General features: G+C 31.8%; 1 protein-coding gene and 2 long non-coding RNA genes across 4 annotated transcripts in view; 2 read left to right on the top strand and 1 right to left on the bottom strand.

Moving 5' to 3' along the window:
• LOC107883566 overlaps positions 1-27847 on the bottom strand; it is a 76218-nt gene that overhangs the window by 42862 nt on the left and 5509 nt on the right. Inside the window, exon 2 of one of the 2 annotated variants that reach the window (XR_003839386.1) lies at positions 11317-11393. Coding sequence is in view for 1 of the 2 variants with exons in the window: in XM_016803795.2 (XP_016659284.1) it covers positions 17728-18735 (1008 nt within the window). In the remaining variant the exon portion in view is untranslated. Of the gene's footprint in view, positions 1-11316; positions 11394-17630; positions 18952-27847 lie in introns of those variants that run through there. The other variant, XM_016803795.2, reaches the window with a different exon arrangement.
• LOC100572573 lies at positions 644-3390 on the top strand. The gene is made up of 4 exons (XR_510640.3): positions 644-1414; positions 2460-2696; positions 2758-2864; positions 2943-3390. It is a non-coding gene; the product is annotated as an uncharacterized LOC100572573 (long non-coding RNA).
• On the top strand, positions 3751-4669 carry LOC100572655. The gene is made up of 2 exons (XR_510641.3): positions 3751-3916; positions 4268-4669. It is a non-coding gene; the product is annotated as an uncharacterized LOC100572655 (long non-coding RNA).

The following is a 27847-nucleotide window of genomic DNA, read 5'->3' as shown; positions in this document are numbered from 1 at the left end:
ATTGTCAAACCAAGGCTCGATTGCTAACTTTTACGTGCAAAATATGTACAAGAAACGACGATTATGACTTGAGGGCTATAACGATTGATTTCTATGCTCACAATAATATATGTACTTACTACTTACATTATTATGAAGTATGTATTGTGTCTACAGTCTACACGTGATTATTGACGATTGATGTCTGCGGATAGAAAAACGTGGCAGTGAATACGCAGTGATCGAAATAATTCTAAAAAAATTATTCAATGTATTACATCAATAGGATTATCAAAAAAAAAATTATCTTTTTTATTTGAAACCTGATACACAGTATACTCGATGGAATAGAAAAATGCATAAGTACATTTAATTGGAGTTATTTTAGAAATAAAATAGTTATCGTAAATTATCACAATCTCCCAATAACTATCTGGCTGCGTCTTTGGTGTATATAGTCGTGTGTAAGTACATATCTGGAAAAATGTATAATATCATACGTTTGTATACTAGTCCACTTTATATCAATGAATACGAATATACATAATATTACTTATAGTAGGTATAATTTCAAAGTTCATAATATATATTATCATTTATCAGTTTTAAAAATGAATAAATGTATGAACAAATTTCCACGAAGCCGATATATTACTTGTTACAACTTACAAATGATCACTATATAATTACATGGATTGTGTTAATTATTTGAAAGCTATACCACATGCAGGAATTGAGATTAAACATTTATTAAACAATTTAGTTTATCAAAAATAGTTTTTTTTATAAATTGCACAATATTTACTTTTTTTCATCCAGAATATTAAGCTGAAACCATATAAGTAAGACATATTGTATGCTATAAATGCGTTGAACTTTGTGTTCTCTATATTATAATAAAACGCACACCTAATTGTTTTCAAACAAAACTAAACCGTTTTCGAATGGTTAATCCGCCCAATAACTTTTAAATTGAAGGTATAAAATATTATTTTTCTGAAGTACCTAATACATTTTAACAACTTATCGAATAATAAAACTATCTTATAACGCTACAAGTGCCCGTTTTTTTTCTCTAATCTAATAGGCGAGGAAACGCATATAATAATATGATCTAAACTCTGTTTCAACAGATGCGTACAACTATAAACATAGTATTTCGTTTATCGTTATACTATACATAATATTATATTATGCACGAATTATGTAACCATATAACAACTGATACCAAGTGTAACAAAAAAGTAACATATTAATTTCGAATTGACCCCTAGCAACAACAAAAAACATCTTCACGTCGAAAATAAATGTGTTTTTTATTTCCAATATTTATAGATTTATATTTCTAATAGGTAATGATATTTTATAAATCCGTTTGCCACCGATCACCACAACCACATTTCCTGCTTGCAATGTCTACCTATATGGCATATTGGTGTGTATTTATTATTTTACAATACAACAATGAATATTACTGAAATAGGAACATTTAGTCACTACGCACTCATTGCACTCTGTTCCACTATACAGAACGGGCCATGCACAAATCATGACCAGACGCCACCGACACGCCACAACCGTCTAAAGTCTGGTCAGAGTATAGTTCATACTACATTACTGTATTACGAATTGTATTGTGTAAATGGCATGTTGGACATTTTATCAGTTATACTATATATATATATATATATATATTCAGAACACAAATAGGTACTTATATATAAATACTTAGTCAAACTCTGCTCTTTGAAGTTACTACATTTAATACTATAACCTGCAGAGGTCTAAGAAGATAGGTTAATTATTTAAAAAGGGTTAAATTTGGTTTTTTTTTTATTCATCGGATTTTAGTACGTTTGGGTTAGGATTTTGTATTAATTGGTTATATTAATCCACCGTAGGGGAATTAAGTAAAAACGACAAACTTGGTATAACTTTGAATTTTGATACTCTAGAGTTAAATCATACACTTACGTACAAACAGCACGGTGTTCGCGATCTACCGCAGGTAGATTACCTAGGTACCTGATAATATACTGCTGAGAATCAGAATTTTTATTCTGGGCAACGGAAAAGTTAAGATACGTTTTGAACTTCGAAAATTAAATAATGAATTGAACAAGGTTTGAGTCATATAGAGTTGGTACATTTAACGGGCTACGAAGTGCACGGGATCAGCTAGTATTACATATATAGTTTACGTATAGTAAAAAAGACGTTTATGATTCAAAAGTGTACTTAGATTTTTGTAAATTGTGCAACAATATAGGTTTCTGAAATAAATGTTTCTAGAATGTATATATATTGTTTTGGTGAAGTTTCTGCATGGTGTCACTCTTATTTAATATCAAATTTGATGTTACTTTTTCGAAGGGAAAAATGGATGTGGAAAATATGAATATAATAATTTCGTAATTCAATATGGTTCTATGTAACGATATTCCAGAAAATATATATTGATTTGCTCGTATTTTTTTCAGAGAATTATACTGTAAAATCGAAACACCATGGATGTAAACAAGGCTAGGCATGTTAACAATTTTTTTTTTACTCGTTAAATAAAAAAACGTGTATTATTGAAGCTGGCTGAAAACAAAATATAGACCATCATCACTAAAAGCAATCTTGATTAGTAACAATAAACAGTCATAAACATTAAACAAACGGTATATTAGTTCCTGTCAACGATTATGAACAATAACAGTTGTTATATACAAGTATGTGTAATATTATGTTGTGTTAATAAGATCCTGAAAATAATTTTTATGTATTTTTTAGATTGAAGAAGAGATTATTGCCAAACAACCCAAACAAAAATATGAAAATACTACTAGCTTTCTTATTTTTTTGGTGTAATATCAGGATTTAGATTGACAAAAACTTTAGTAAGTTAAAAATTAACTTATATTTGTGGTGTGTTCTGAGTGATAAATGTAACGCTTTCAATTTAATATATTTTAAAGCAACAGAAACGCATTGAAGAAATTCATCAGTTGGATAAAGACTTACAGGATATTATTCGTAAAACAGGAGACGTGCTGACTAACATGGAGATCCATGAGGTCAATAAGTGGCTGTTGATCCAAGACGCTTTTTTGTGGGGCTATGAACGGATTAAGGAAAAAATTGCAAATAACAAACCAAATAATGCAAATAGCACGAATATTATGGAAACAAACACAAGTGACACCAATATAAATAAAGACACTAATATAAACTCGGGAATGAGGAAACGCAATAAATATAACTATTGTACATGATCATAATCGTAGCAAGAATGAAGGCATAACTCATAATCATAGCAGGAGTTAGAAAAAATGTAGTAAAGACAATTAAAACAATATAATTTTGTTTTAATTATCTTCACTTCATTTTAGTTATAAGGAAATATAAAAAATAATGTAAAAAATATTTATGTGAAAATTATTATTATTACAGTAGAACTTCCATATAACGGTCACCGAAGGGACTGTAAATAATTACCGCTATTTAGAGGTGCCCGTCCTACAGAGGTAGAATAACACTAGGATACACTCGACGGGACCAAAAAAATTGACCGTTAACGGAAGTTTTACTGTATTTATTTATTTATTTATTTACAAAATACAAAAATATTACATGAAATAGTGTGCAATGTACAATGTATTATGTATTAGCTAGGTAGTTATAAGAAAATATAAGAAAATAATGCAAAAAATATTAATATTAAAGAAGATATGTAAAAAAAAAAATTATGTTAAAAGCACACTGAAAAAGGAATTTATATTATTATCAATAATGCTGTTTAGAAACGATGTATTAGTAGTAAGGGCAGTATATTTAATCTATGGATTAACGGCCGCTAAGCAACCGCTAACCGATTAACTCGCCTTCCGTTTTCAGTTCGTTTTTTGCAGTTTCAGTTTTTAACAATATTTTACGAAAATGGCAAATCGTGGTAAGTATGGTCTCGCGTACCGCAAGCACCCTGCACCCGTTTTGTTCGGCCGGTCGATCGTCTTCGCGGTATGAGCGATGCCCGGCCGGTAATGATGGACGATTTAAATTGATTTTCCTAGTTGATTTTTCGATTTTTTGAATCAATTCTGCTCGGGCCATTTTTTTTTAATCGATTTTTCCATTGACATCGATTCAAAAATAGATTCACCGACCTGAATCGCCCATCAGTCATCACTACCGGCCGGCTTGTTCTAACAATGAGTTCACTGTTGTATTTACCGTTAGCCTACAGCATTTGTACTATAAAAACTGTTTATTTATATAATTATTAATATACCAATTTTTTTAGATAATCTACTCAGCGAAATTGTCATTAAATTGAGGGAAATTATAGAATTGATAAATTCACACCACGATCAAATGCCCACATCGCCATTCCAGCCAGATTAATATACCAATTTTTTAGACAATCTACTGAATGAAATTGTGAAACGATTAAGAGAGATCATCGAGATGATCAATGCTCACCACACCCACCATTGCCGGACCCAAGGTGGCCACCAGCTGGGCCGTCATCAGGTATACCACGCCGTCGTCGTCCTAAGTTACAAAAATGCCTCAAATGTGGGGAAATTATTCAAGAGTTCAAGCGGGCTTTTGAGGCACGGAAAAGCCATAAGGCATTTTTGAATTTTTTTAAATGTTTACTTTTTTAACAATATAAACAATAAACATACAAATACTATATGTATGAAGTCGTTGATATTATTATTTCTCATAAAAATAGTAAAAAAAAGGTTGGGTAGGTGGTTGTCGTTCTGCTGTACAGTTGGTTACAAGTGGGTCACTGTATAATGGATGATGTTGTGTTTGAATTCAATGATATAAATATGTAGGTAATGAGAATGGTTAAACAGAGACAAAACCTCACTGCGGGTGATCTTAATTTTATGCGTAAACTGAAAACTAGACGGTTTTGCGGAAACCGTAAAGGTGAATAATAATATTATTTATTAATTTATTATATACAGTGCTATATACACTATAATATCGTGTACTGTATACTGTAAAATATACTTAAAACTATACGATCGCCATCTCACTCGCAAGAATAATTTTAGGTGCCATGATATTTTAATATTTTGTGTCATGTTTGAGATGAATATCTCGACATTATACCGAAATGTTATAATAATTATGCCACAGGAAATATTTTTGAAATATATACTGAGCTTGATAGATAACTCGAGCTGATAAGTATGTTTTAGAGTTCTAAGGTGAAAAAATAATAATACATTTTTGTCGTGTTACATAAAAACATGAAATCATTTGATGAATGACATTATACCTACCTTCTGTCAATGTTTTATCGAATTCAAATTCTTATATGTTTCAGATATTTCGTCGTTTATTACACAATCAATAAAACTGTAATATTTCAACGATATTATAATTCCATCGTAGTGCAACTTATACACTGTACATAATATTTAACAATGTTATGGGCAATAATATGAATATTAATAACAGTAGGTATAACTTTGTTATGTGAATAATAAGGCAACCAATAACCGTTGAACATGTTTAAATAACTCGCGGAGTCACATAATGCGTAGGTTCCATATAATATAAATAATATAATATATAAACATGAGAAAATTAAATTTATTTTTACATTTTGTGCGTTTAACGTAATTTTGATACTCTGAAACTATATTATTATTATGTATTATTCATAAGTTAATTTTTTTTTAACGTTTCAGAATAAAATCAATGTATAATGTAGGCATTTCAATAGTTATGTAAAATCAGGTAATCAACTTTATAATATTGTAACAGCATATTTTAAGGTATTTTTTTTCCCTACGTTCGGCTTATAAATTGATAATATTGTAAAACTGGACATAAACTAGTTAGAAAGTAACAGAAATATCCAAGTTTACTATAATTTACTTTATATACACAATGTGAAGTGTGTAAAAGTATATGCATATTACTTCTGTATAGTTTGAACCACTAACGACTTTCAAACTTTGTCCATTGCATTCGTTTTTTACGTCCAACAATTTACATACACAACCAATTATCATGACAGAGTTTTTTTATGGTACCTATTCCGAATAACAGGTAGATTGGGATACCTTTGGTAAAACGTGTAAGCTATACATGAAGTATGGCACCGGGTATTTTATAGTTGAGAATTAAAAAATGATAATATATAAATTGTAGTTTCAAGAGAATTAATGGAAAACAAAGTGATAATTTGTGAAACATTAAAACGTTTTATATACTTTTAAAACCAGACATGCATTTCTAATTTCAGTGTCGTAAACTCTATTAAATTGCTTTTTTATTCAATATAAAACACATTTTAAACAATAATAATGAAAACATTCAACTAGAGTACCTGCGCGAGGCATAGTGTAGGTACATATTATATTCTATACACTTTCAATAAATATGTCTGCGTAAAACAATAAAACGAACCCTACCCTTTTCAATAGGTACTATATAAAAAAAAAATTTACTTGTAAACGATTTCCAAATGTAGGTATACCTAGTACCCCCTAGTTATATACCTAGTAGGTACTTACTTAGAGGAGGAGGAAATGTCTAATGACAACCACTGTACGCAATTAACATATACATATACTTTGGTAGGTATACAAAGTTATGTCACAAGACCATTATATATATTATATTATAATATTATACGAGGCAAGGCACTCGAGGCGTTTTTAAAATATACGTAAAAATGGGCATTCGTGTTTTCTTTTTTCTATTATAGTCAAGTGTATATATATATATATGTATACTTAAATTATAATTCTGTATGTTTGTCGACAGCGATAAACTTTTGAGCGTGTCTTATAATCCATACAAATAATAATACCTACCTAGGTATTAAGTATTATATTATACCAAAGTATAAAACGGTTTTAATATACCATCGCACGAATAAAATATTATGGTTTTTCTATTATGTATATTATATTATATACATCAAAATGAAGTTTATGTAACAGACACAAGCACAATGCACATAATATACAGCTACATCAATAATATCATAACATAACAACAACCAGTAGTCCAGACCATGATTATTTTCTGCGTGCAAGCATGTTTTACTTAGTATTTACATGTAGTAGGTGCTTTTGTGCTAATATATTATATAGAACGTATCTGGAGGATTTGACAAAAATTGATCATAATATATTATATTGTATAATCTTTCAAATCCTCTAGAAACACCCTGTAGGTCACCAAGAGCGACGCTAAATGCACAAATTGTATCCGACCCGCAGACAATCAAATTATTTAAATGCATTATTTCAATTATTATTTTTTTGGCGAATTAAATGAGGTTTTGACAAGTTTTAATGTTGTTTTTATGGTTTCACTTTTAATCTCTTTGTTAAATAATGTGTGTATACATTAAAAAATTTATATTTTTTTATCGTTATCCAAGAATAGTTAATTAGCTTATACTTTATAAGTACCTATTCAAAGTTTAGATAAGTGGATCGAAAATACACTGCGCTATGTGGCGGCGTAACTCCATTACACTCATCAAAAGTTTAAACACTTAAGTACTTATAACTGTAATAAATTAACTAAGCCCGTTTAAAATTTGATTTTTATGTAAACGAATTCAGCATACAACCCCCCCCCCCCACACCCATTCACGCCAATGACCATAATATAGTATATTATACAATAGTCATTGGTACGATGCCACGTAGAATCAAATTAATAATAATTATGCATACATAGGTAATGTAGGTACAAGTATAACTATGTTCGGCGGTATCGGGAACACAGGATAAGTCGAGTTATTTTTTCTCCACCATTGTGTATAAATGCGTGTGAGAACCACTTCGATGATGAAACACCGATAATCGGTTATAGGCCGGTTAAATAATATATATGTATATATTGTGTACGCGTAGGTCTACGTTCGAATATATAATATTATTATAACCAGCAAAGCACACACTAGAAAAGCTACAGAAAAATGAACTCATACTTGTGTGGGTTGGCCATCGAAACGGTTCTTTTCTTTTTTTTTTTATTGGCAACTTATTGCCATATTAATATAATATTTACATTAATAATATTACTTACATACAATTTATCAAAACTATTCTGTTCGATAACATAATGAATAAATATAATAATTGGAACATTTAAAATAAAACAAAAATAATTATCGACGACAGCTGATATACCTAGGTAATAGGTAAATTGTGCAATAATGTGCGTGTACCTATGGCAGACAAAAAGTTTTACATTTACACGAACAAAATTAAAACTTAAAAAAAAGCAGCTCAAGATATGGAGGAGGAATTAAAAGACATTAAACAAAAATTAAAGTATAGGGAAGATGAAACATCTGTTATGTTATTTCAGTTAGGGCGTGAAGTTAAAGCCGTGAGACAGAACCATTCAGTTGCCTTTTCTCTAGTAACAAATATAGTTTTAAAAATATCGAATTATTATTTGATTGTAGTTGGCAATTATTTTTACTTTCTTAGATCCGAAGTGCCGTGCGCAGCTCATATACTCATATGCTCATAATTAGTATATAATAATGTTGTTAATAAAAGATACCGTGGTATAAGATCTATGCACGTGGTTATACAATTTTAGTGTAACGATGCGTCCACCAATACCTATACCTATTCGCTTTTTGAAAGACAGCCGCATGTATTTTACATTTTTATTGCACCAATTAGGTAGATAGAATGAATATAGGCACCTATAATTTATATCGGTCGTGACGATTCAAAAGTTTAAAACACGATACCGATATATTATTGCAGGGGTTGATAACGCGGCGAACGAAACAAGAGTAGAGGCACCTATTATAATAACAAGGCGTATTAATATAATAAATAACGTGAAAATTACACTCAAGTAGGCGCATACGCCTCCTCCGTAGGGCGTGCGATGGCAATTATATGTGTCCCCCGAGAGACCCGTCGCAATATTATAATGTTGGCGAAATTAAAATACACACACGTCATGACGTATCATATTATTATTATATAATAATATTATGTTTACAGTGTTTATACGCATAACACGGCCGGCGTGGAATGATTAATATTATTATAATAATACGAAATTCTTCCGACTATACTTATAACGTTCGTTATTTATACTTGTAGTACCTATGTGTATTCATTAAAGCGACATTTCGTTCATAAATAATGCGTAAAATATACATATAGACGATGAGCTATGCTGCCAGGTAGGTATAGGGTAGGTGCGCATTACGCTCTTCATATAAAACGCAGGCAACAAATTGGTTTTTGATTTTCACGCGATAATTATATCATTATTATTATTTTATCGACATCTCTTATTATTATTATTTTTATAATGGAAGGCGAGAGACGCGTATCATAAAAAATAAAACTAGTATTATATATTATTACACACATTATATTATATATATATATATATATATATGTACACGTCGTGCCGGGTACGCGATAATATATAAGCTGCAGGTAGATAAGTAGTATTATACTGCGGGTATAAGAGACAGGTAGATTGGTAGGTAGTGGTGCCATGTATAACATTATATAGGTAGGCCTAATAATCGATTATAAATTTTTTTTTCTTTTCTTCGATGCGTGCACGGCGTATTCATACAAAATATATTATATTACGATGACGACAACGTTCGTATATAAACGACTAATAAACCGGACGAAAACCGGTTGACCGTTATTTAGTTTATCAACCTCGTTTTATATGAAGTCGCTGTGTGGAATTATATTATTTTATTATATTCTACGGTCCAACTGTGATAATATAGGTTTTTTTTTTAATACATTGTACGTATAAGGTAACGCAGGTCCAAAAATCCTCCCCTAACAGCCGAAAACTCTCCAGCTACGAACTTAACTCAGTTGGTATACGTATCAGCTCTTAATACTATTATTGTGTTATAATTGAATTGTATGGAAATAAAAAAAATATCGATTTTCCCGTCATATCAATGTTATACTTGGTTCATAGATACCTAATTCAGTAGCGACGAACTAATTTTTTTTAGGTGTAGCAATAAACAATTACTTATACCCACCTACCCCCATTGGATATTAGAAATAAGTCGTGGAGGCAACCACCACCCCACCAATTTTTAATCTAAAAAATATTTATCAAGTTATAATATTTAACGCATTATTTAATATTTCAACATATTACAGTTAGGTTCATTTCCTCAAAATGAAAACGAAGTTATTATCATGTAAAAACGATAGTTATTTAAGCTTTTAGTTAGGTACATCATATCATTCCGTAATAATTAGAACTATTACATTTTTTTTATATACCCATCTAAGTATATTATGTATATTATTTGGTTAATGGTTTGTATAATATTTTTTTTTAGTATACTGTACTATAGTAATATAGTAAAAATATATTGGACTGGGTATACGTTATTTTATTTGGTATTAGCAAGACTTAAACAGTTAACCTAACTATTAATTAATCATAGAAATAATAAACTAGGTATAGGATCATAGTCAAATACAGTTTTAATGTTTAGAAAACCATGTAAACATTCAAATTAATAATTATGTATATTCTTATAACTATAGGACCCGGAAGTTTATGCACTAAAAACTACATAAAATGTATGCACTTATGCGCTTAAATATTTTTTTTAAATTTATAAATATGGGGAAAAAAACATTTTTATATAACGAGTACTTTTATATAATAAGTTTCATTTATATAATATATAAATAAAAATATATATAATATACATAAATGTAACGCAAACGTCAATAAATTATAAATGTATAAAAAAATATTTGAAAATATTGATTAGAACAAAAGTTTTTTTTTAATTTGTCAGGTCTTTCTGTTACACTCTGTGTACCTAGTAAGTAGTATCATTGATCATGATTGTATTATAATATAACTATAAAACTATAAATATATACTATTTAAAACTATAAAAACCTTACATCCAAATTTCAATTACAATACGTAAACATTATCAGCAATACAATTGTTTTATCACTTGTAAAATAAAAATAATAAATGTACTGTATTATCAGAAATTTTTAAATTTTTACACTATACTAGAATTTATTTCTAACTATTAATTAAATTATTAATTAATTATTGGCTATTTCTAACGTTATCACACAGTACACACTGCTCGCTACGACACACTAGGAAGTCATCTTTCTTATTTTGTACAATATATGTTTATACTTAGGAGTTAGGATTACGATTACCCACCAATTTCGGGGGCTGCCACACCTAGTACATGGGTTCAGCGCCACTGATACATATAATTACTAATAAGTAAATGTAAAATAAGTAGGTCTGATAATTGTATGCCATGGACGGCAATAATGAACATACCAAACAACGAAAATGATCACATTTTGATACACAACTGTTCCAAGTGAATAAGTTTCCTTAAATAGTTGATTGTATATCTGGAAAAGGAAAATAATAAAATACGACCATGTTCTATTAATCAGCTCTTTCTTCTAACTTGTAAGTCTAACAGATTCATATAAAAATAATAACTTTCTCTTCCATTAAATAAAATCAATCTCCGGAGCGGCCGCTATATTTTATTAATTCCTTATCCATTAATAACGTTCAACTATAATCCTCATCAATTTCAAATTTCCATTCTTATAATAATACAGCTTAAAAATATAAATCTATGATCTTAAAAACAATATTATTATTCGTTTTGTAATAATTAATTTCTTGATAAACTTAATGGTTGAAATAACATAGATAGTGTCATGTAGTATGATTTATGTTGAAATTTTAATGAAAAAAATAAAATAAAATATGTATATATATAAATATATAATAGATATGTAGCTTTAGTCGACCAACTCGTAAATGTATGTAATTACATTTATCTACACGACGAAGGTGCTTATCTATAATAACCGTATTTAAGATCTTAACTCCTCAAAGACGTCATACAATATAATGAGGAGGGATTTTTCTCTTTCGGCCGTCGGGGAGGATGACTCGGGTGGATGATCAGCTGCAGTATAGGTAGGTACCCGTCACAATGTCATAATATATTATGTTATATACGAACGTTCGAAAAAAAAAGATTTTTAATCGGTTCCACCGCGCATATTATACCGTGTGTAGTCAGACTTTTGTAAGTGAATTCTCCGAGATTATGACGTCATAGAACCATTAGAACTGAATCGTTTAACATATACTCTTATACATATGTAATACTTAAGTATGAGAAAATATAAAATGAATAAGACTATACGAGAAATATTAATATTCACGAATTATAAAATATTAGTTGGTCTCGCCGAGGATACGATTTATAAATGTGCGTTGATCACACGCGACCGAGCGTTAAAAAACTAGACAGCACTTTAATGACTGCGATCGCGACGATTTCGTCGAAACGTCAGATTAACCTCCGCCGAGTGGTGGTGTATATAAAAAAACAGATCGTATGCACACGAATTTTGATCTCTCGTCAGAGACGTAACTAGGAACTCTGTCGTTATTATTATTACAGTATTTTCGATGGACATGTGTTTTGTCGACCACCCGATGTATACAGAACGATCACGTCATTCGGACGGTGTACGCATACATCATATAATACGTATATACAGAAGTACCATATGGATAGATACAAGGACGAGTCACAGACACATTGAGAATATCGCGTAGGTATATAATATTATACAGTGTGTGGTGCGGTGTGGTGTGCAGCACACTTTATGGCCAATAAATGAATATACAACAAAGTTAGATATAGTACGTTTTATGGCCAACACGTGCGTGTCTAATAAATATTTTCGAAACGGTTTCTACATAATAATATTATCGTATAATAATATTATGCCGTACACAGCGCGCGCATCGTCGTCGTTTTTTACTCTGTGCGTATACATAATGTCATATTTTTAAACCAGCTCCGGAGACTTCGACAGCGACGTAAACGCGATTTCAGAAAGGTATATTGTAGTACATTCTTATCGGGGCTCGTGTACGGATCGTTATTTTATCTTGTTACGACGGGTTTCACTAAGCTCCTCGTGGTCCACGAGAGTTTAATATATATATAATAATATAATATTATTTTAAACTTAAAACAGTGTTTGATCCGCGGTGATCGTTATTTCGTTACCCAGTTAATTCTAAAAAAGCTACTGGGTGACCATTAATAAACGATATTAATCATGATTTTAGTCTGCGAATATTATCTATACCTAGTATTAAAAAATATAATATTATAATAATGAACTCCGTACAATGTTGAAACTACAAGTGTGCCGTTGCAGCGCAGAGTCGTTATCGTAAAATTTGAAGTCATATTCGTACCATTAGTTTTTACGTCATTGTAAATAATTCACCGGTACATTAAAAATTACATTAATAATAATTATTCATTCGTCGAAAACCTTATCGCCGCGACCACGTGTGTGTGTGTGTGTTCGGACGTGTGTATCGTGTGTGTTTGACAAATCTCTGCACACACAGCAATAAAATGCAGTCGCGGTTTATCTACATTCTACATGTGGCACGAGTGGAAATCGTAGTGAGACGGGGAGACTTGCTAGTAACCCCTCTCAAAAAAAAGTAGCCAGTTTTGTTGCAATACCACTAGTCGCAGTTATGTCACCTAAATTAATAGTAAATTTATTTTCAAAAATGTAACTTAAAAAACTTGCAAACAAGGCGAACGTTCAAGAAAATAGCCAACAAATAAAAATATAATATTTCGCAATTATAAGCGCCGTTCCTCGTGTGTTGGGACGTGGATCTTAATGATATAAAATATTATATTGTAATATACCAGCTGTGTACCTTATGATATTATACTGTCCCGTCCCGCCAAATCACGTCATATACAAAAGACGTCTGTATTATAATAATAGTCATCATCAGTGGTACGTACAACATAATGTATCTCGTCCTACAAATCGTATCGAGTAGGTACACTCTTCGTAGGCGCAGACGCGGGGGTCGAAACAAAAGAGTTTAAGACAGAAAAAACACACACGCACACGTGTATACATTATCGTATACAATATAATATTATAATATAAAACAAACGCGTGTGATAGAGCCGATGAACTAAGTATAATATGATGTATAATAACATAATATATTATAATATTATTATAGTGGTTGTAAAGCAACTATGAGGACGTGTACATTATTAAACAGTACGACGTCGACGATGATGTGTACCTACCTACCTATATGAAAATTATTTATGTTATACATATATATTCGGACACGGTGTACGGCCGCATTGTGTTACGCGTCTGGGAATCCAAATAATAATAATAAACAGGAGGTAGGCGCGAGCACGCGGCCGTGTATAATATGATGATAATAATATTATAATATTTAAAGTACTACACTGCAGCGGGGAACGGGGATGGAAATAATAATTTTTTTTTTTTTTTAAATGTTCGTATGTAATTATTATTATCATATTAGGTATGCTATTCATTAACGCGGCCGGTACGTAGTCGACCGAGTTGGTTTTAATTAAAAAATATACACACGCGCATATTATATTATATAGGTATACCGTAGTCGTATATTGTATAAAACCGTTCTTAATCAACACGCGCGTACACTTATTATTATTATTATATACGTTATACACTAATAGACTATATACATGCGTAATACGACGACTCCCGCTAGCAGCCATCCACTATTTAATATTTTAATATATATATATTATATTATATTATGTATATTATATCGTGCACGTTCAATTGATCCTTCTGCTGCTGCTGCAATTGCGACGATCTGTGAATATTCTGAAGGTTTGCGCCTATATATACGATACTGTAAAGCTGCTGCAGTTGGCCCTGCACCGCTACCGTTTAGCTATATATTGTGCCGCGTTATTCGTTCGATTATCTGCTCGAGTAGTCGAGTGTTGTACCTATATTAATATTATATCAATTATAATTTATAATGTTACGTGACACGTTTGACTCGAAAACCGATCAAACTCCACACACTGTTTTCACCCGGACGATCTCGCGGGAAGTATATAAGTATACCTATACCTAACCTAACCTATACCTACGACTATATTATATTATAGGAGTCAAGGAGTGCATTTCGCAATATAATATAGTCATAGACGCACTTTTAAACTATTGATACAGATCGTGGCGTACCGGGTGTAAGTCAATTTATTGTCGAATCACCTGGCAATATCTGAGAAAACGCAAATGATTTTAAATAATCAGAACAAATACTGTTAAATGCGATAATTACAGAAGAGTGTACATTTTTGTAATACTATATTAAACAATAAAAAATAAGAACATTTTTTTCGAGATATCGGGTGGTTTTCAATACGGGTCTTCTACAACTGGTAATATATGTTGAGTGTACCTACACAGATGTAAAAAATGAGAAAAATATCATTACTTCGTTACGAAACACCCGCCGATATAGTGTAGGTATAGACGCTATGACTATACATATGTTATAACGCAGGTATTATGACTTATCATTACACGACCGAATCGATGGGTGTATATATTATCAACACACCGAGGGAAGAAAATGAAAAAAGGATTGTGTCTACACGCAGTACCTACATAGGTATACTAATGTGTATAACCGTCGCGGTGTCGTCGTCATAACGAGAAACGATTTGTTTGTAGAACCTCATCCGACGTATACAACATAATATATACATGTATATTATATTACGTTTAGACGATAAAAGCGTGGTGATTGCGATCATAATGCAGTCCGCGTAAGAGAAAAAAAAATTGTATCAATAGTATATATTATTATTTTGTTGTGTTCCTTCCACGACGACATTTGTATATAACTTCACTGAAAACAGTGTATTATATAGTATTGTGTACAGTAAATATATATAAGGCAGCCGAAGACGCAAACCGTCTCATCAGGCGTAAACAAACAATAATGACTGCGTCCGCGGCGAAGACGGTATATAAATATAATAATAATATAAGGGTTGACGCGCGAGGGGGATGCGATACACAGATACGAAGAGGACGGGTTCGGCGTTATTGTGTGTATTGTGCTGCACGGGATTAGAATATATACATTATATATGTACAGAAAAAGAGGTATTGGAAGGAGATTCCGTCGAGGTATTAAAAAAAAAAAAAAATAGAGTATAAAGAAAACGTGTCGTCAGAATAAACATAGGTTTAGGTAAGGTACGTGTAGAATAATATTGTAAACGAAAGAATAACAATTTAATATTATACCTGCGTGCTAATAAACAGGTATACGACGTGTATTTGGGAGTAAAGGCATAGGTTATACAAGTAAGTAATAATTGGCCATAACCGATATACATTATATTTATATGTTACTTTAGGATATTATATTATGTACTTGGTAAAGTGCTGGCTCAAAAACTAAATTTTAAGAAATTTTATCTATCTCAAAAAAACGAAAACATAGATTTTTTATTCGTATAACAATAAAAAAAAAAAAGCGGGAAGTGGATGTCATTCTGCTGTACAGTAGGTTACAAGTGGGTCACTGTATAATGGATGGCATTAAATTTGAATTCAATGATATGACGAGATGACATAATAAATAACCAAGAATAACGATTTTAGTTATTTTGTTGTAATTTTCAATATTAATTAAACTTACCGTCTACCGTATTAATAATAACTAATAAGTATAACAATATAAATATCCATACTGACAAACCGTCTCCGCTCAGAATCGTTTTTCGTATACAATGATATTATATCATTGAATTCAAATTGAATAATCCACTATACAGTGACCCACTTATAACCTACTGTACAGCAGAGTGACATCCACTTACCCACCTTTTTAATATGACGATTTAAAACTGAATGTATAGAAAATGACTTATTCTATGATACTCGTCGTTGCACTAACTTAACGATTTATGATTCATTTACACAAATACAATTGCCACAAATCGAGGTTACAATTTTATGGTAAACGCTGTTCGTCTCGCCGTGTTTCAAAGAGTTAAAATCGTTTACAGCTATAAGCCTATTCAGTGGCGGATCCAGGGCTTAATTTTATCTGACCCCCCCGCTCTGGATCCATCACTTAGCCTATTAGATAAATACCTCTAATGTAAAAATACGATTAACAAGTGTCAGAAAAAGTAAATATATGATACAATTGCCATGTCACGAACTAGAATCATCTACAGCAATTGTACTTGTAGAGTAGACAAAACACAGTTTCATTGCTTTGATTGATTTTGAATAAATCATACGTAAATACTAAATATAATATTTATCACAAAAATATTTTGTTATAGTTTTCATAAAAATTAAAAAAACATTATTTTATTTTACTCATAACAGTAATAAGTATTAACTCTAATAATAATAATAATTTATTAATTCTCCAACAAGCAATATTTACAAGATGTATTACAAAATAACCAATTTTTTGTTGGATCACCTACAAAGCCATAGTCTGTGCTGGAGGTGAGAGTTCCTGCAATTGTAATATTAAACAAACATATTAAGAATATAACACAGTAAAATTACTTTACAATTATTTAAAATGAAATATAAACAATAAAATCAATTATTGGTAATAAATTATCAAAAATGCATAACTAATAATAACTACAAATTATTTCTACAAACTATTATTACAAATTATAACTAGAAATTATTATCATTATTATTATAGTTTTTATTACTGTACATAAAGTATTTTATATCATTTACAGTTTATTAATAATTTTTTTCTTTTGATACAAACTATATTCTGTGTATTATTAGAATCTTTAATTCAATCCAGTTCACTCAAATTCGTAGGTTTCATAAAAATACGAAATTGTGGATAGTTTCCATCTTGAAGAGTTGGTTGATTTTGAGATATCCAATATTGAAATTTTGAAAATTTTACATAGCCATTTGTTAAAGGATCTTTGGCTTGATAATCTTTTAAAACGTATAAAACATCATTACCATTTTTTTGCATAGCTTCAATTGTAACGATGTGTCCCATATTAAGTTGAATAATATATATATAATATATTAATATATATATTTTTTCTGTAGACAAATTTACCTTTTTAGCCTCAGAGATCATATAATTTTTTAAGTCATTCCAATCTTGTGCACTATTAAACTTTGATAGATAGCGGAGGGCTTCGTCTTTATTTTTAAATCTAAGTATATGCATATTTTGATTAAGAAGTTTTGCAATTTTTTTTTCCGGGTATGATATTAAGACAATTTCTGTAGCTTCTTTTATAGTCTCTTTTTTAAAAAAATCTTTTAAACTTTGTTCAGGAAATATTGACGTCTTTATTTCTTTGATTCCATATTTGTCTTTATGTTTGTTCAGTACTTCTATTATTTCTGTATTGAGTAATGAATAATCAAGTCCAAGTGGAGTCTGTTTAATTGGTATATGATCGTATTTTATGCTAAAAATCCGTTCTAAGCTTAAACGAACACAATCATTAATAATTGTGCTACTTTTAGTTGTAACTATTAAATCTCCTGTACGTATCAATGTCAATTCTTCATCTGTAAATGTTTTTAATTCAGGGTATTGTAAAGATTTAACATCACTATGTATGAACAATTTTTTACGTTCCAACGGTAAAGTTATAACTTCTTTATTCTTGTTTACTTGTGAATTTCTAATTAAGTTTAGACACGTTTGTCTGATATTTCTAACATAGCCATTCGCTATGTTTGAAGTATTTTGTCCCATAAATTCTACAACTGGACCCGTATAATATAGTTTATTTACATAAATATTTATATCCTGTGCAAACCATTGCATATTTGAATTTGTTCAAACATTGCCATACAATGAGACGATAACACTGCTGAGAAGATTACTGGGGATATTCTTATCTGAAACAAAAAGAGGTCCAGAATTTCCAAATACTTGAGCTTCAATTTTTGGATCAGCCTTTGAGAATTCATTTGAATTTAAAGAATCAATTTCTTTTGGATTATCCAACACATCGGAAAACCAATCGCACATAACATCTGACTGCCAAAATATAAAACGGAACACGATTAAAAAATAATAACAACGCATTTTTAAAAATTATTCAAAGAACGTTACCGATTTGAATAAATACAAACTTGTACTAATTGCTAATTTATTAACTAGGGTATTTTATACATATCCAATTAATATAATGGTTCAAAGTTCATAACATTTAATTTCAATCGGTTAAATAAAAACACGAACGAATATAAAATATTATTAAATGAATTACGTAATTGAAAACGAGGAATTGATAATTCTTCACGTAGATCAAAAAAACCCCATCATTGTCATTTTACTACTGTATTATAAAACAATAATATACAATACAGTTCGTGTTTGACAGTCGACCGTGCAACACGTGTGTACCGTACCTCGATTTATTAGCTCTCGATAGTAAAGTAACACAGCGACACACATGGGTAATATGAATATATTATATTATAAATATAATTAGATAACAAACACGCACCGTCTATAGTCGCTCAGATAATGAGTGACGACCCTACCGCCGGCTCCCCGGGAGCGGCATCATCACTATCTACAATCCAATTAAAACCTCAACCAATTAACAATATCGATAATAATGCTTTCGCAAAATTAATAACACCACCAAAATCTCCGAAGCCCAACCTCACGTTAAACAACAACAACCCTCTATCCAACAACATTTCAAATATAGATGCAAATATAGATGCCAACACAGAAAGCGTAAAAACTCATTCAAAAAATTTTGCTGAGGCAACAGCAACTAATGTCTGCCCCAAACTTAATCAAGCTATAGTCTTTAAGGCAATCGATGGTGTAAAACAAATAGACTATCTTTTAGCAATCAGTAAATTTACAGCACCCGCAAATATTATTTCCGCGTCACGCATCTCCAAAAACCGTTTCTGTATTTTTTTCAACAACCAAAACACAGCTAACGAACCGGTTAAAAACCATCAGAAAATTGTAGTAAACAATGAAGAAATTATAATAAGAAAGTTGATAAACCCGTCTAAAAGAATCACCTTATCCAATGTATACCCCGTTATACCTGATAACTCTATAATCAAAGCCCTACACGAAATAGGAGTTCGTACCACATCAGCAGTATTCCCACTAAGAACAGTTAGCTCTTCAGAATTATTCGCTCACGTCACAAGTTTCAGAAGACAGATCTACATCAACCCCGAAGACCTCCACAAACTACCTGGCTCTCTAGTCATAAAACAAGAAGAAACTTCGTTTCATATCTTTATCACAGATGACACATTAACATGTTTTGTTTGCAACCAAAATGGTCACATATCCTCATCATGCAGATATAATACTGAAATCAATTTAGAAACCAACAAAACCACCCAATTAGACTCCAATAGCCCTAACACACACTTCATACATCCACCACTCCACACCATACCTATAGAAACCGATATAAATGACCCAACAAAAATGACAAATCAATGGACAAATCAAAACAACCAAGTAAATCTTAACGATCTGTCTTGCCAATCTGTCCATATTTCAAATAGAAAAACCTACGGACACCGACATATCCACCCCAATAAACAAGGAAATAGTAATTAACGATAACTACCAAGATATACCCAACAGCGAAGTCATAAAAGAAACATATAAACGCCCAGCACCCTCATCAACATGTCCTTCCTCCCCTTCTGCTCCCACTCCACCAAGTCCCACATCTCATAATATCTCTTCTACGCCGGAAAACTCACAAATCGAAAAAAACAAAACAAAAAACTAAAACTAGCGGACAAATTAAAAGATAGTGTATCAACAAAAAATGCAGATTCAATAAATGAACAGCTAGCATCTGTGGAGCCAATTTTTGTAAAGAACGTTAAAATACCCATGACCTTCACACAGTTCAAGTACATTTTAGCATTTTAACATCCAAGATTTGTGTAAAGGGTCTGGCACCGACATAAAGAAACTATCTGAAACAATCGAGTTAATAAGACCTTCACTCGTTGACAGAAGAATTAAGACCAGGATTACCAAACTTTCCAACATCCTTTTCAAAATCATCCCCCTCGATGAAAACCAAACGGATTCATCCCTCTCCCAATCGTCATAACCTCTCTCACTAGCTCATCCTCCCTTCGCTACTAACTTTCTTCATCTCTACTCTCTCTCTCACTCTTCCCCTTAATCTCTACTAATCCTTATCTCCAAGTATGAGTTCATTAATTCAATGGAACTGTAACGGTTTTTATAAGCACAACACTGATATAAACCGTCTTAAATATGAACAAAATCCAGACATTATCTGTTTACAAGAAACAAATTTCAAAAACCTCCAAATAGGCAACATTAACGGATACACCGGATATAATAAAAATCGCCCCAATTCAGTCAGAGCCAGTGGCGGAGTTGCAACATACATCAAAAACAATATTAACAGCAAGGAAATATATGTCAACTCAACTTTGGAAGTAATAGCAATTCAGGTTATTCTCAAGACAACAATAACTATATCTATATCCCTGACAGCACCCTTCTTTCTCTCCTTGATCTAAACTCAATAATAATACAACTCCCCAAACCTTTCTTAATTCTGGGCGACTTCAATAGCAGAAACATCTTATGGGGATCACACTGACAGCCGTGGAAAAACGATAGAAAAATTCTTAGAAAATCCATCACTAATACTTTTAAACAACGGCGACCCAACAAGACACAACTCCACAAACAGTTCTTTATCAGCCATAGATCTAACAATATCCAGCACCAATATCGCCCCTGAATTAGACTGGAAAGTACTAACTGAATATAACGGAAGCAACCATTGGCCAATCCACCTCAACATTTTCAACCAATCTACACCAGATGAACCAATTATGCGATGGAAACTTACCAAAGCCAACTGGAATCTCTTCACTGAGTTGGTTGATCACCACTTAGAAAATCAAGACTGGACCAAAAATAATTCTGATGAATTAGAAATAGACCAAAACAAAATTGACTCCATGGTGGCCTCCCTCACCGAAATTATTGTAAACGCGGCAAATATGTCCATAGGAAAGTCATCCCGTTCTAAAGCCACCAAGACAGCACCGTGGTGGAACCCCGAATGCAAAGAAGCTATTAAAAATTACAAAAAAAAATTAAACCGTTTTAAAAAAACAAAATCTTTGTCAGATCACATAGCACTTAAAAAAGCTAGGGCAGAATCAAGGTTCATTACCAAAAATAGCAAATGCGTTGCCTGGAAAGCATTCGTCTCCACAATCAACCAACAAACATCAGCTACTACTATGTGGAACAAAATCAAAACATTTAAAGGAAACAAGTTCAACTCGATACCCAATATCATGAAATACAAAGATGAATATATAAAAACTAACGTGGACAAACCTTCGCTGACCTATTTCAAACAAACAACAGTAACCAAAATCATACGGAATCCTTCCTAAAACACAAAAATGAAGTCGAGAACTCATTTGTCACAGACAGCCTACCACAGCACAGTGAAGACTCATTCAACTCCACCATCAGTATGGACGAATTTAACCAGGCACTCCTGAAGTGTAAAAGCAAAAGCCCAGGCCCTGACGACATCCCTTACATATTTCTACATCATCTATCCTCCTTTGCTCAACGAAAACTTCTTCTAGTCTACAACTTAATATGGGAATACAGATTTTTCCCCAACCAATGGCGAAAAGCAATTATTATCCCAATACCCAAACCAGATAAAAACAAATTTCACGTAGAAAACTACCGTCCCATCTCTCTAATAAGCACACTATGTAAAGTACTCGAAAAAATAATTAACTCAAGACTCATATAGCACTTAGAAGTCTCCAAAAAATTCAATAAAGAGCAATGTGGATTCCGGAAAAATCACTCCACACTCAATACCTTATCCAATATTCACTCCCATATATGCAACACAGCCAAAGTAAACCAACATACAATCCTCGTAGCACTCGACTTAACAAAAAAATATGATATGGTTTGGAGACAAAGAGTAATCCTTATCCTACGTGAATGGAACATCTCAGGAAACATGATTACATTCATTACTAATTTCTTACAAGACAGATCATTCCAAACAAAAATTGGTGAAACACTATCAACCACTCATGCTACCGAAAATGGAGTACCCCAGGGCTCAGTCATCAGTGTCACCTTGTTCTTAATTGCGATAAATAATATATTTGACAATCTCCTTCCCCCTATAAAGTATACCATCTTTGCGGATGATTGTAACATTTTTTGTAGTGGCGTGAACATAAAAACAACAGTCGAACTCATCCAGCAAGCCCTGGATGAACTCCTTAAGTGGTCAACCACAACTGGTTTTAACTTCTCACCATCCAAAACCCAATGTATCATCTTCTATAAAAAGCGTAATGAAAACTTATTGCACATCAATCTAAATAACATCACTCTATCATAAGCAGATAAAATAAAAATACTAGGAATGACTTTCGACCACAAATTAAATTGGAACCCACACCTTAAAAACCTCAAAATAAATGCAAACAATAACATTAAAATTATGAAACCTTATCTCACCACTCCTGGAGCTCTGATAAAAATAGCCTCATTACTATATATAAAGCAATTATACTAGCAAAAATGGAATACGGTGTAGTCATTTATAATACAGCTAAAAACAAAATTCTCAATATATTAAATCCTATACACAATCAAGGCATTAGACTAGCCACAGGCGCCTTCCACACAAGCCCAACAGCAAGTATTATGTGCAACGCTGGAGAACTACCACTTGAATTTAGAAGGATTAAAGAAACACTAAAATTTGTAACTAAATTCTCAAATAACAAAACTCAAATTCCAATCAGAAGACCTCTGAACATACGTAACAGTCCAAACACATCTCGCACTATCGATGACACGTATGAGAACATAGCAGATATAACGAAGTTCAACCCAATTACGTTTAACAAAATTATCTTCCCGTCTTCCCCTCCGTGGATGTGGAATATTAAGCTCAATACCCAACTACTCGAATTCAACAAAAAAATCTCCTCAAACTCAACTATAAGAAATAACTTTTCAGAAATAATTGAAGAAAAATACCCTCACCACATAAAAATCTTTACGGACGCCTCAAAATCCCCCAATGGAACCGGATTCTATACACGTTCGATCATCTATTAAACGGTTAACCTAACAAAAGATTACGATTTTTTAATATCTTTTTTTATTACTGTCTAATTAAAATTATTTTAATATAATATATATTATACAAATGATTAAATAATTAAAACAAATAATGTTACTCGCAAAATATCTGTATTTTAATAGTATATACTCTAATCTTTTCAGTATTAAACATTTTTTGTGCACAAAATAGAGTGACCTATCAAATACAGAGTTCTATAGAACATTGTTATACGGTTTATCGTTTTGTAAACAATACCGTGTGTTGATTCACATCAACTATTGCATTTGTACGATCCGAATATAATCCTTAACCTAACCTAACCTACAGAGTCGTGTAAAAATTCTAAAATAACCACAGTCCTCGAATCAATTGATGCTGTTTTAGAGATGACTCAACTATTTTTTCACAACGAATTAATACCATTTTTCAACAATGACTAAATAAACATTTGTTAGGACATTATCGGTGTTGTTACTTAGGTGGAATCAGTATCAGGTCACTCATGCAATTGTTTCATTACCCGAACCTATTTGGACGACAAATGTAGTGATTAGCGTACCAATGCTAGAAAACCTAGTTGACTGTCCATTCACATTGCCTAAATTATTAACAGATCATATTATGCAAAATGTCAATATTTTTGAAAAAATTTACACTAAACTGTAAACTACAAACAGATGACAAGATGTATTTTACGATAGTTATAAGCTAGTTATTAATAAAAAAAAAAGCACTCAAACCAAAACCACTAACGGTACTGATAACGATGATTATGAAGAAGCAGAAAAAGAAAACCTAAAGCTAGTTGGGTTGCGCCCAATGCAAACCTTGTAAAATGGAATCCCACACAAGTGTACCGAGAGCCCATGGCAAAAGAACCAATTTCTAAAAATCAAATGGCCTGTCTCAATCATTTTATTCCTATCGGTTTTGTGTGCGAACACTGGCTACAACACTGTAAACACACACGACATTTCAAAGGCTTTAACAAACATTATAAATTCACAAACATTGTATAACCATCGGCAAACAGTGAAAAAAATACAATACCTATCCTGAAAAGGCACGTACTGGTTAATGAACATTTCATCAGAAATCTTTTGTAGTAAACAGTTCAAATCTTCTGTATAATATATTGTAGACATTATCGCGGACATGCACAATATAAAAACTATTAAAAGTAAAAAGGCAATTGTTAGATTTGTCGTGAGAGCTCTCAGCCATTAACGTCAAATCAACGCCGGATGATTTCTATAAATTTTCCATCGCGTCCAGTATTCAAAAGATTTTTTTCTCTTCGCTCTTCGTCTGATGGGCTGTTTATTATTTCACCTGACAAACAGGGTTCTTTGACTATTCTATCAAACATTGACAATTCTCTACTTATGGAACTGTCTCTCGATTCAGACATATGAGAAACAGGCATATCATAAAAATAATAAGCACAATTGTATACAATTGATTATTATAATACATAGAAATTACACAGTAAAACATCGATACACTATTTGGTGGACAGATTCCAATGATTTTGTTCTAACTAGTACATAAAACTTTTTTTTTTAATCATATCAAGTTTCCAAATCTAAACAGTCTAATGATGCTATTGTACACACTCTGGGTTTTGTCTCATCGGGCATTTGTACACAGGTGCATAAGTCCAGTACATAGAGTCACGCCGACACACAATCGTAGCATAATATTATCAATACATTTTTACTCGCGTCGGTGTAGAGGACTGCGTGGCGACGGTAAACCGTGGGAATTCGTTTCAGATCGCCCTATAAAAACTCTCCGACCATGTCACACGTAATATTATATTATTATTAACATATATTTATATTGAATATATATTGTATACACCGCATAGACCTGCTTAGTCCGCGATACGTTATCGACGATATGATATTTTCTCTTATAAACACACTCGCACACTCACATAATATTAATATAATATTATATAGGTACACGTGTATATGGGTAATAACAGCTAATAACACTATTGTACAGATCTGTAATGATATTTGCGATGATTTCTTAATGCGAGTGTAGTTATTATGATGTAAACACATACTTAACTATGTGTATTATATATATTAAATATCGTCGCTATTAATTTGTCCGCGAGAGAGAGACAGACGTGGGCGGCCGGAGCGATCACGTTTCACGGCTCTTAAAAAAATATACTTTTAAAACGTTCGAACCTAATATTATATTTTAGTATAAATCGTTTGCATTAAACCACTTAAATTAAATATGTATAAACGCGCGTTATAAGTATATCCCGTTTGGGTATATTTTATTATTGCTAATTCAATTTTTCGATATAGAAATGCGTGAACACAATTTATTGTATACCTGTTCTGTTCAATGTTATTTTCGATAAGACATCTTCTGACAATTAATCATAATTAATTATATCGATCGATAAATCTTTCAATAAAAACGAGTATAATATTAATACGATGTAGGTACCTATATATTATATTTTGATTACATCCTTTTTTTCATTTCATTATAATTATTGGGTGGAAAAAATTAATAATAAAAGCGTATAAACGTTATTAAACGTCATAATACATATTATACAGCCACATAGGTAATATATACGATCTAGCTACAAAGGTACTTGTAACAGGTTCACTTTTTAAAATAACGGAACATCGTCAATGCGCATTTGTATTTTCTATAACTTAACCTATATTTTATTGAATTCCGTTCATAAAAAATAATTTTGAAAAAAATGTATTTAACGAGTAAAAAGTATGCTACACTGGATGTATTTGTTTGGAAAATAATTGTTTGACTAATCTATTTTCAAACTAATTAACAGACTTTTTTTTTTTTGTTTAATTTAACGGAAGTCGTGAAGGAGTTTTGCAGTGGTAGTTCTGTAGAATTCAAATTTTGAAAATACTGTAGCTAAGTGGTTAAGATACGCTGGCATAAGATCGGCTAGGTCAAAGAGAGCTGACTAATTTTACTTACACTTTTACTACTCTTTAACACTACTTACTTTTTCCCGAAGAGGAGAAAATTCTAAACACGACTCCGTGTATACCGTATATACCTATGTACCACATAGTACCACGTCCTATGTATTATGTATAGTATGTTTATACAGCAGAATATATAAGTATTAAACCTATGGTCGTATAACGCGTACCTATATAATGCGACGTGTGCGCGTCCGTCCGCCCGACTGCGGCACGCACGCGATCTAATCTATTGTTGTTTTCCTGTTTATATATTTTTTTTTTTGGTATTTTTTTCGTTATTTTTTTTTCACTCCGGTCGACTTCTCGGTTATATGCAAATCATGCGACCCGCGCGTGCGTTATCCACATCTGCTCGAAGAATTTTTTTTCCACCCGAAAATCGGTACCTAACCCTTTTTTCCCTATTTTTTTTTTTGACGACGACGACGACGACGACGACTATATACGACGATACGCGACAAAGAGACGTTTAAAAAGGGGGGGTCGTCGTCGGGGTCGCGTTTTATTATTTTCAGTATTATTAATTTTTTTCCATTGTTTCTCGGACGTTTTTTTTTTCAATTTTTTTTTTTATTATAATTATTTTTTTCAACCGTTCTCAGTGGGAGACGCTTTTATGGTCCAACACCTCGGGAAGAAAAAAATCGAAATCGAAATCGAAATAAAAAAAAAAAACCTCGTTCACCCTCGTCAGTGTCAAAAGTCGTGATAGTTTTTTTTTTTATTATCATTATTATTCCTAGACATCGCG

The sequence above is a fragment of the Acyrthosiphon pisum genome, chromosome A2, assembly GCF_005508785.2.
Source record: "Acyrthosiphon pisum isolate AL4f chromosome A2, pea_aphid_22Mar2018_4r6ur, whole genome shotgun sequence".
Classification (NCBI taxonomy): domain Eukaryota; kingdom Metazoa; phylum Arthropoda; class Insecta; order Hemiptera; family Aphididae; genus Acyrthosiphon; species Acyrthosiphon pisum.
The sequence above is the reverse complement of the archived record's forward strand: the minus strand, read 5'-3'. Positions and strand labels throughout refer to the sequence as shown.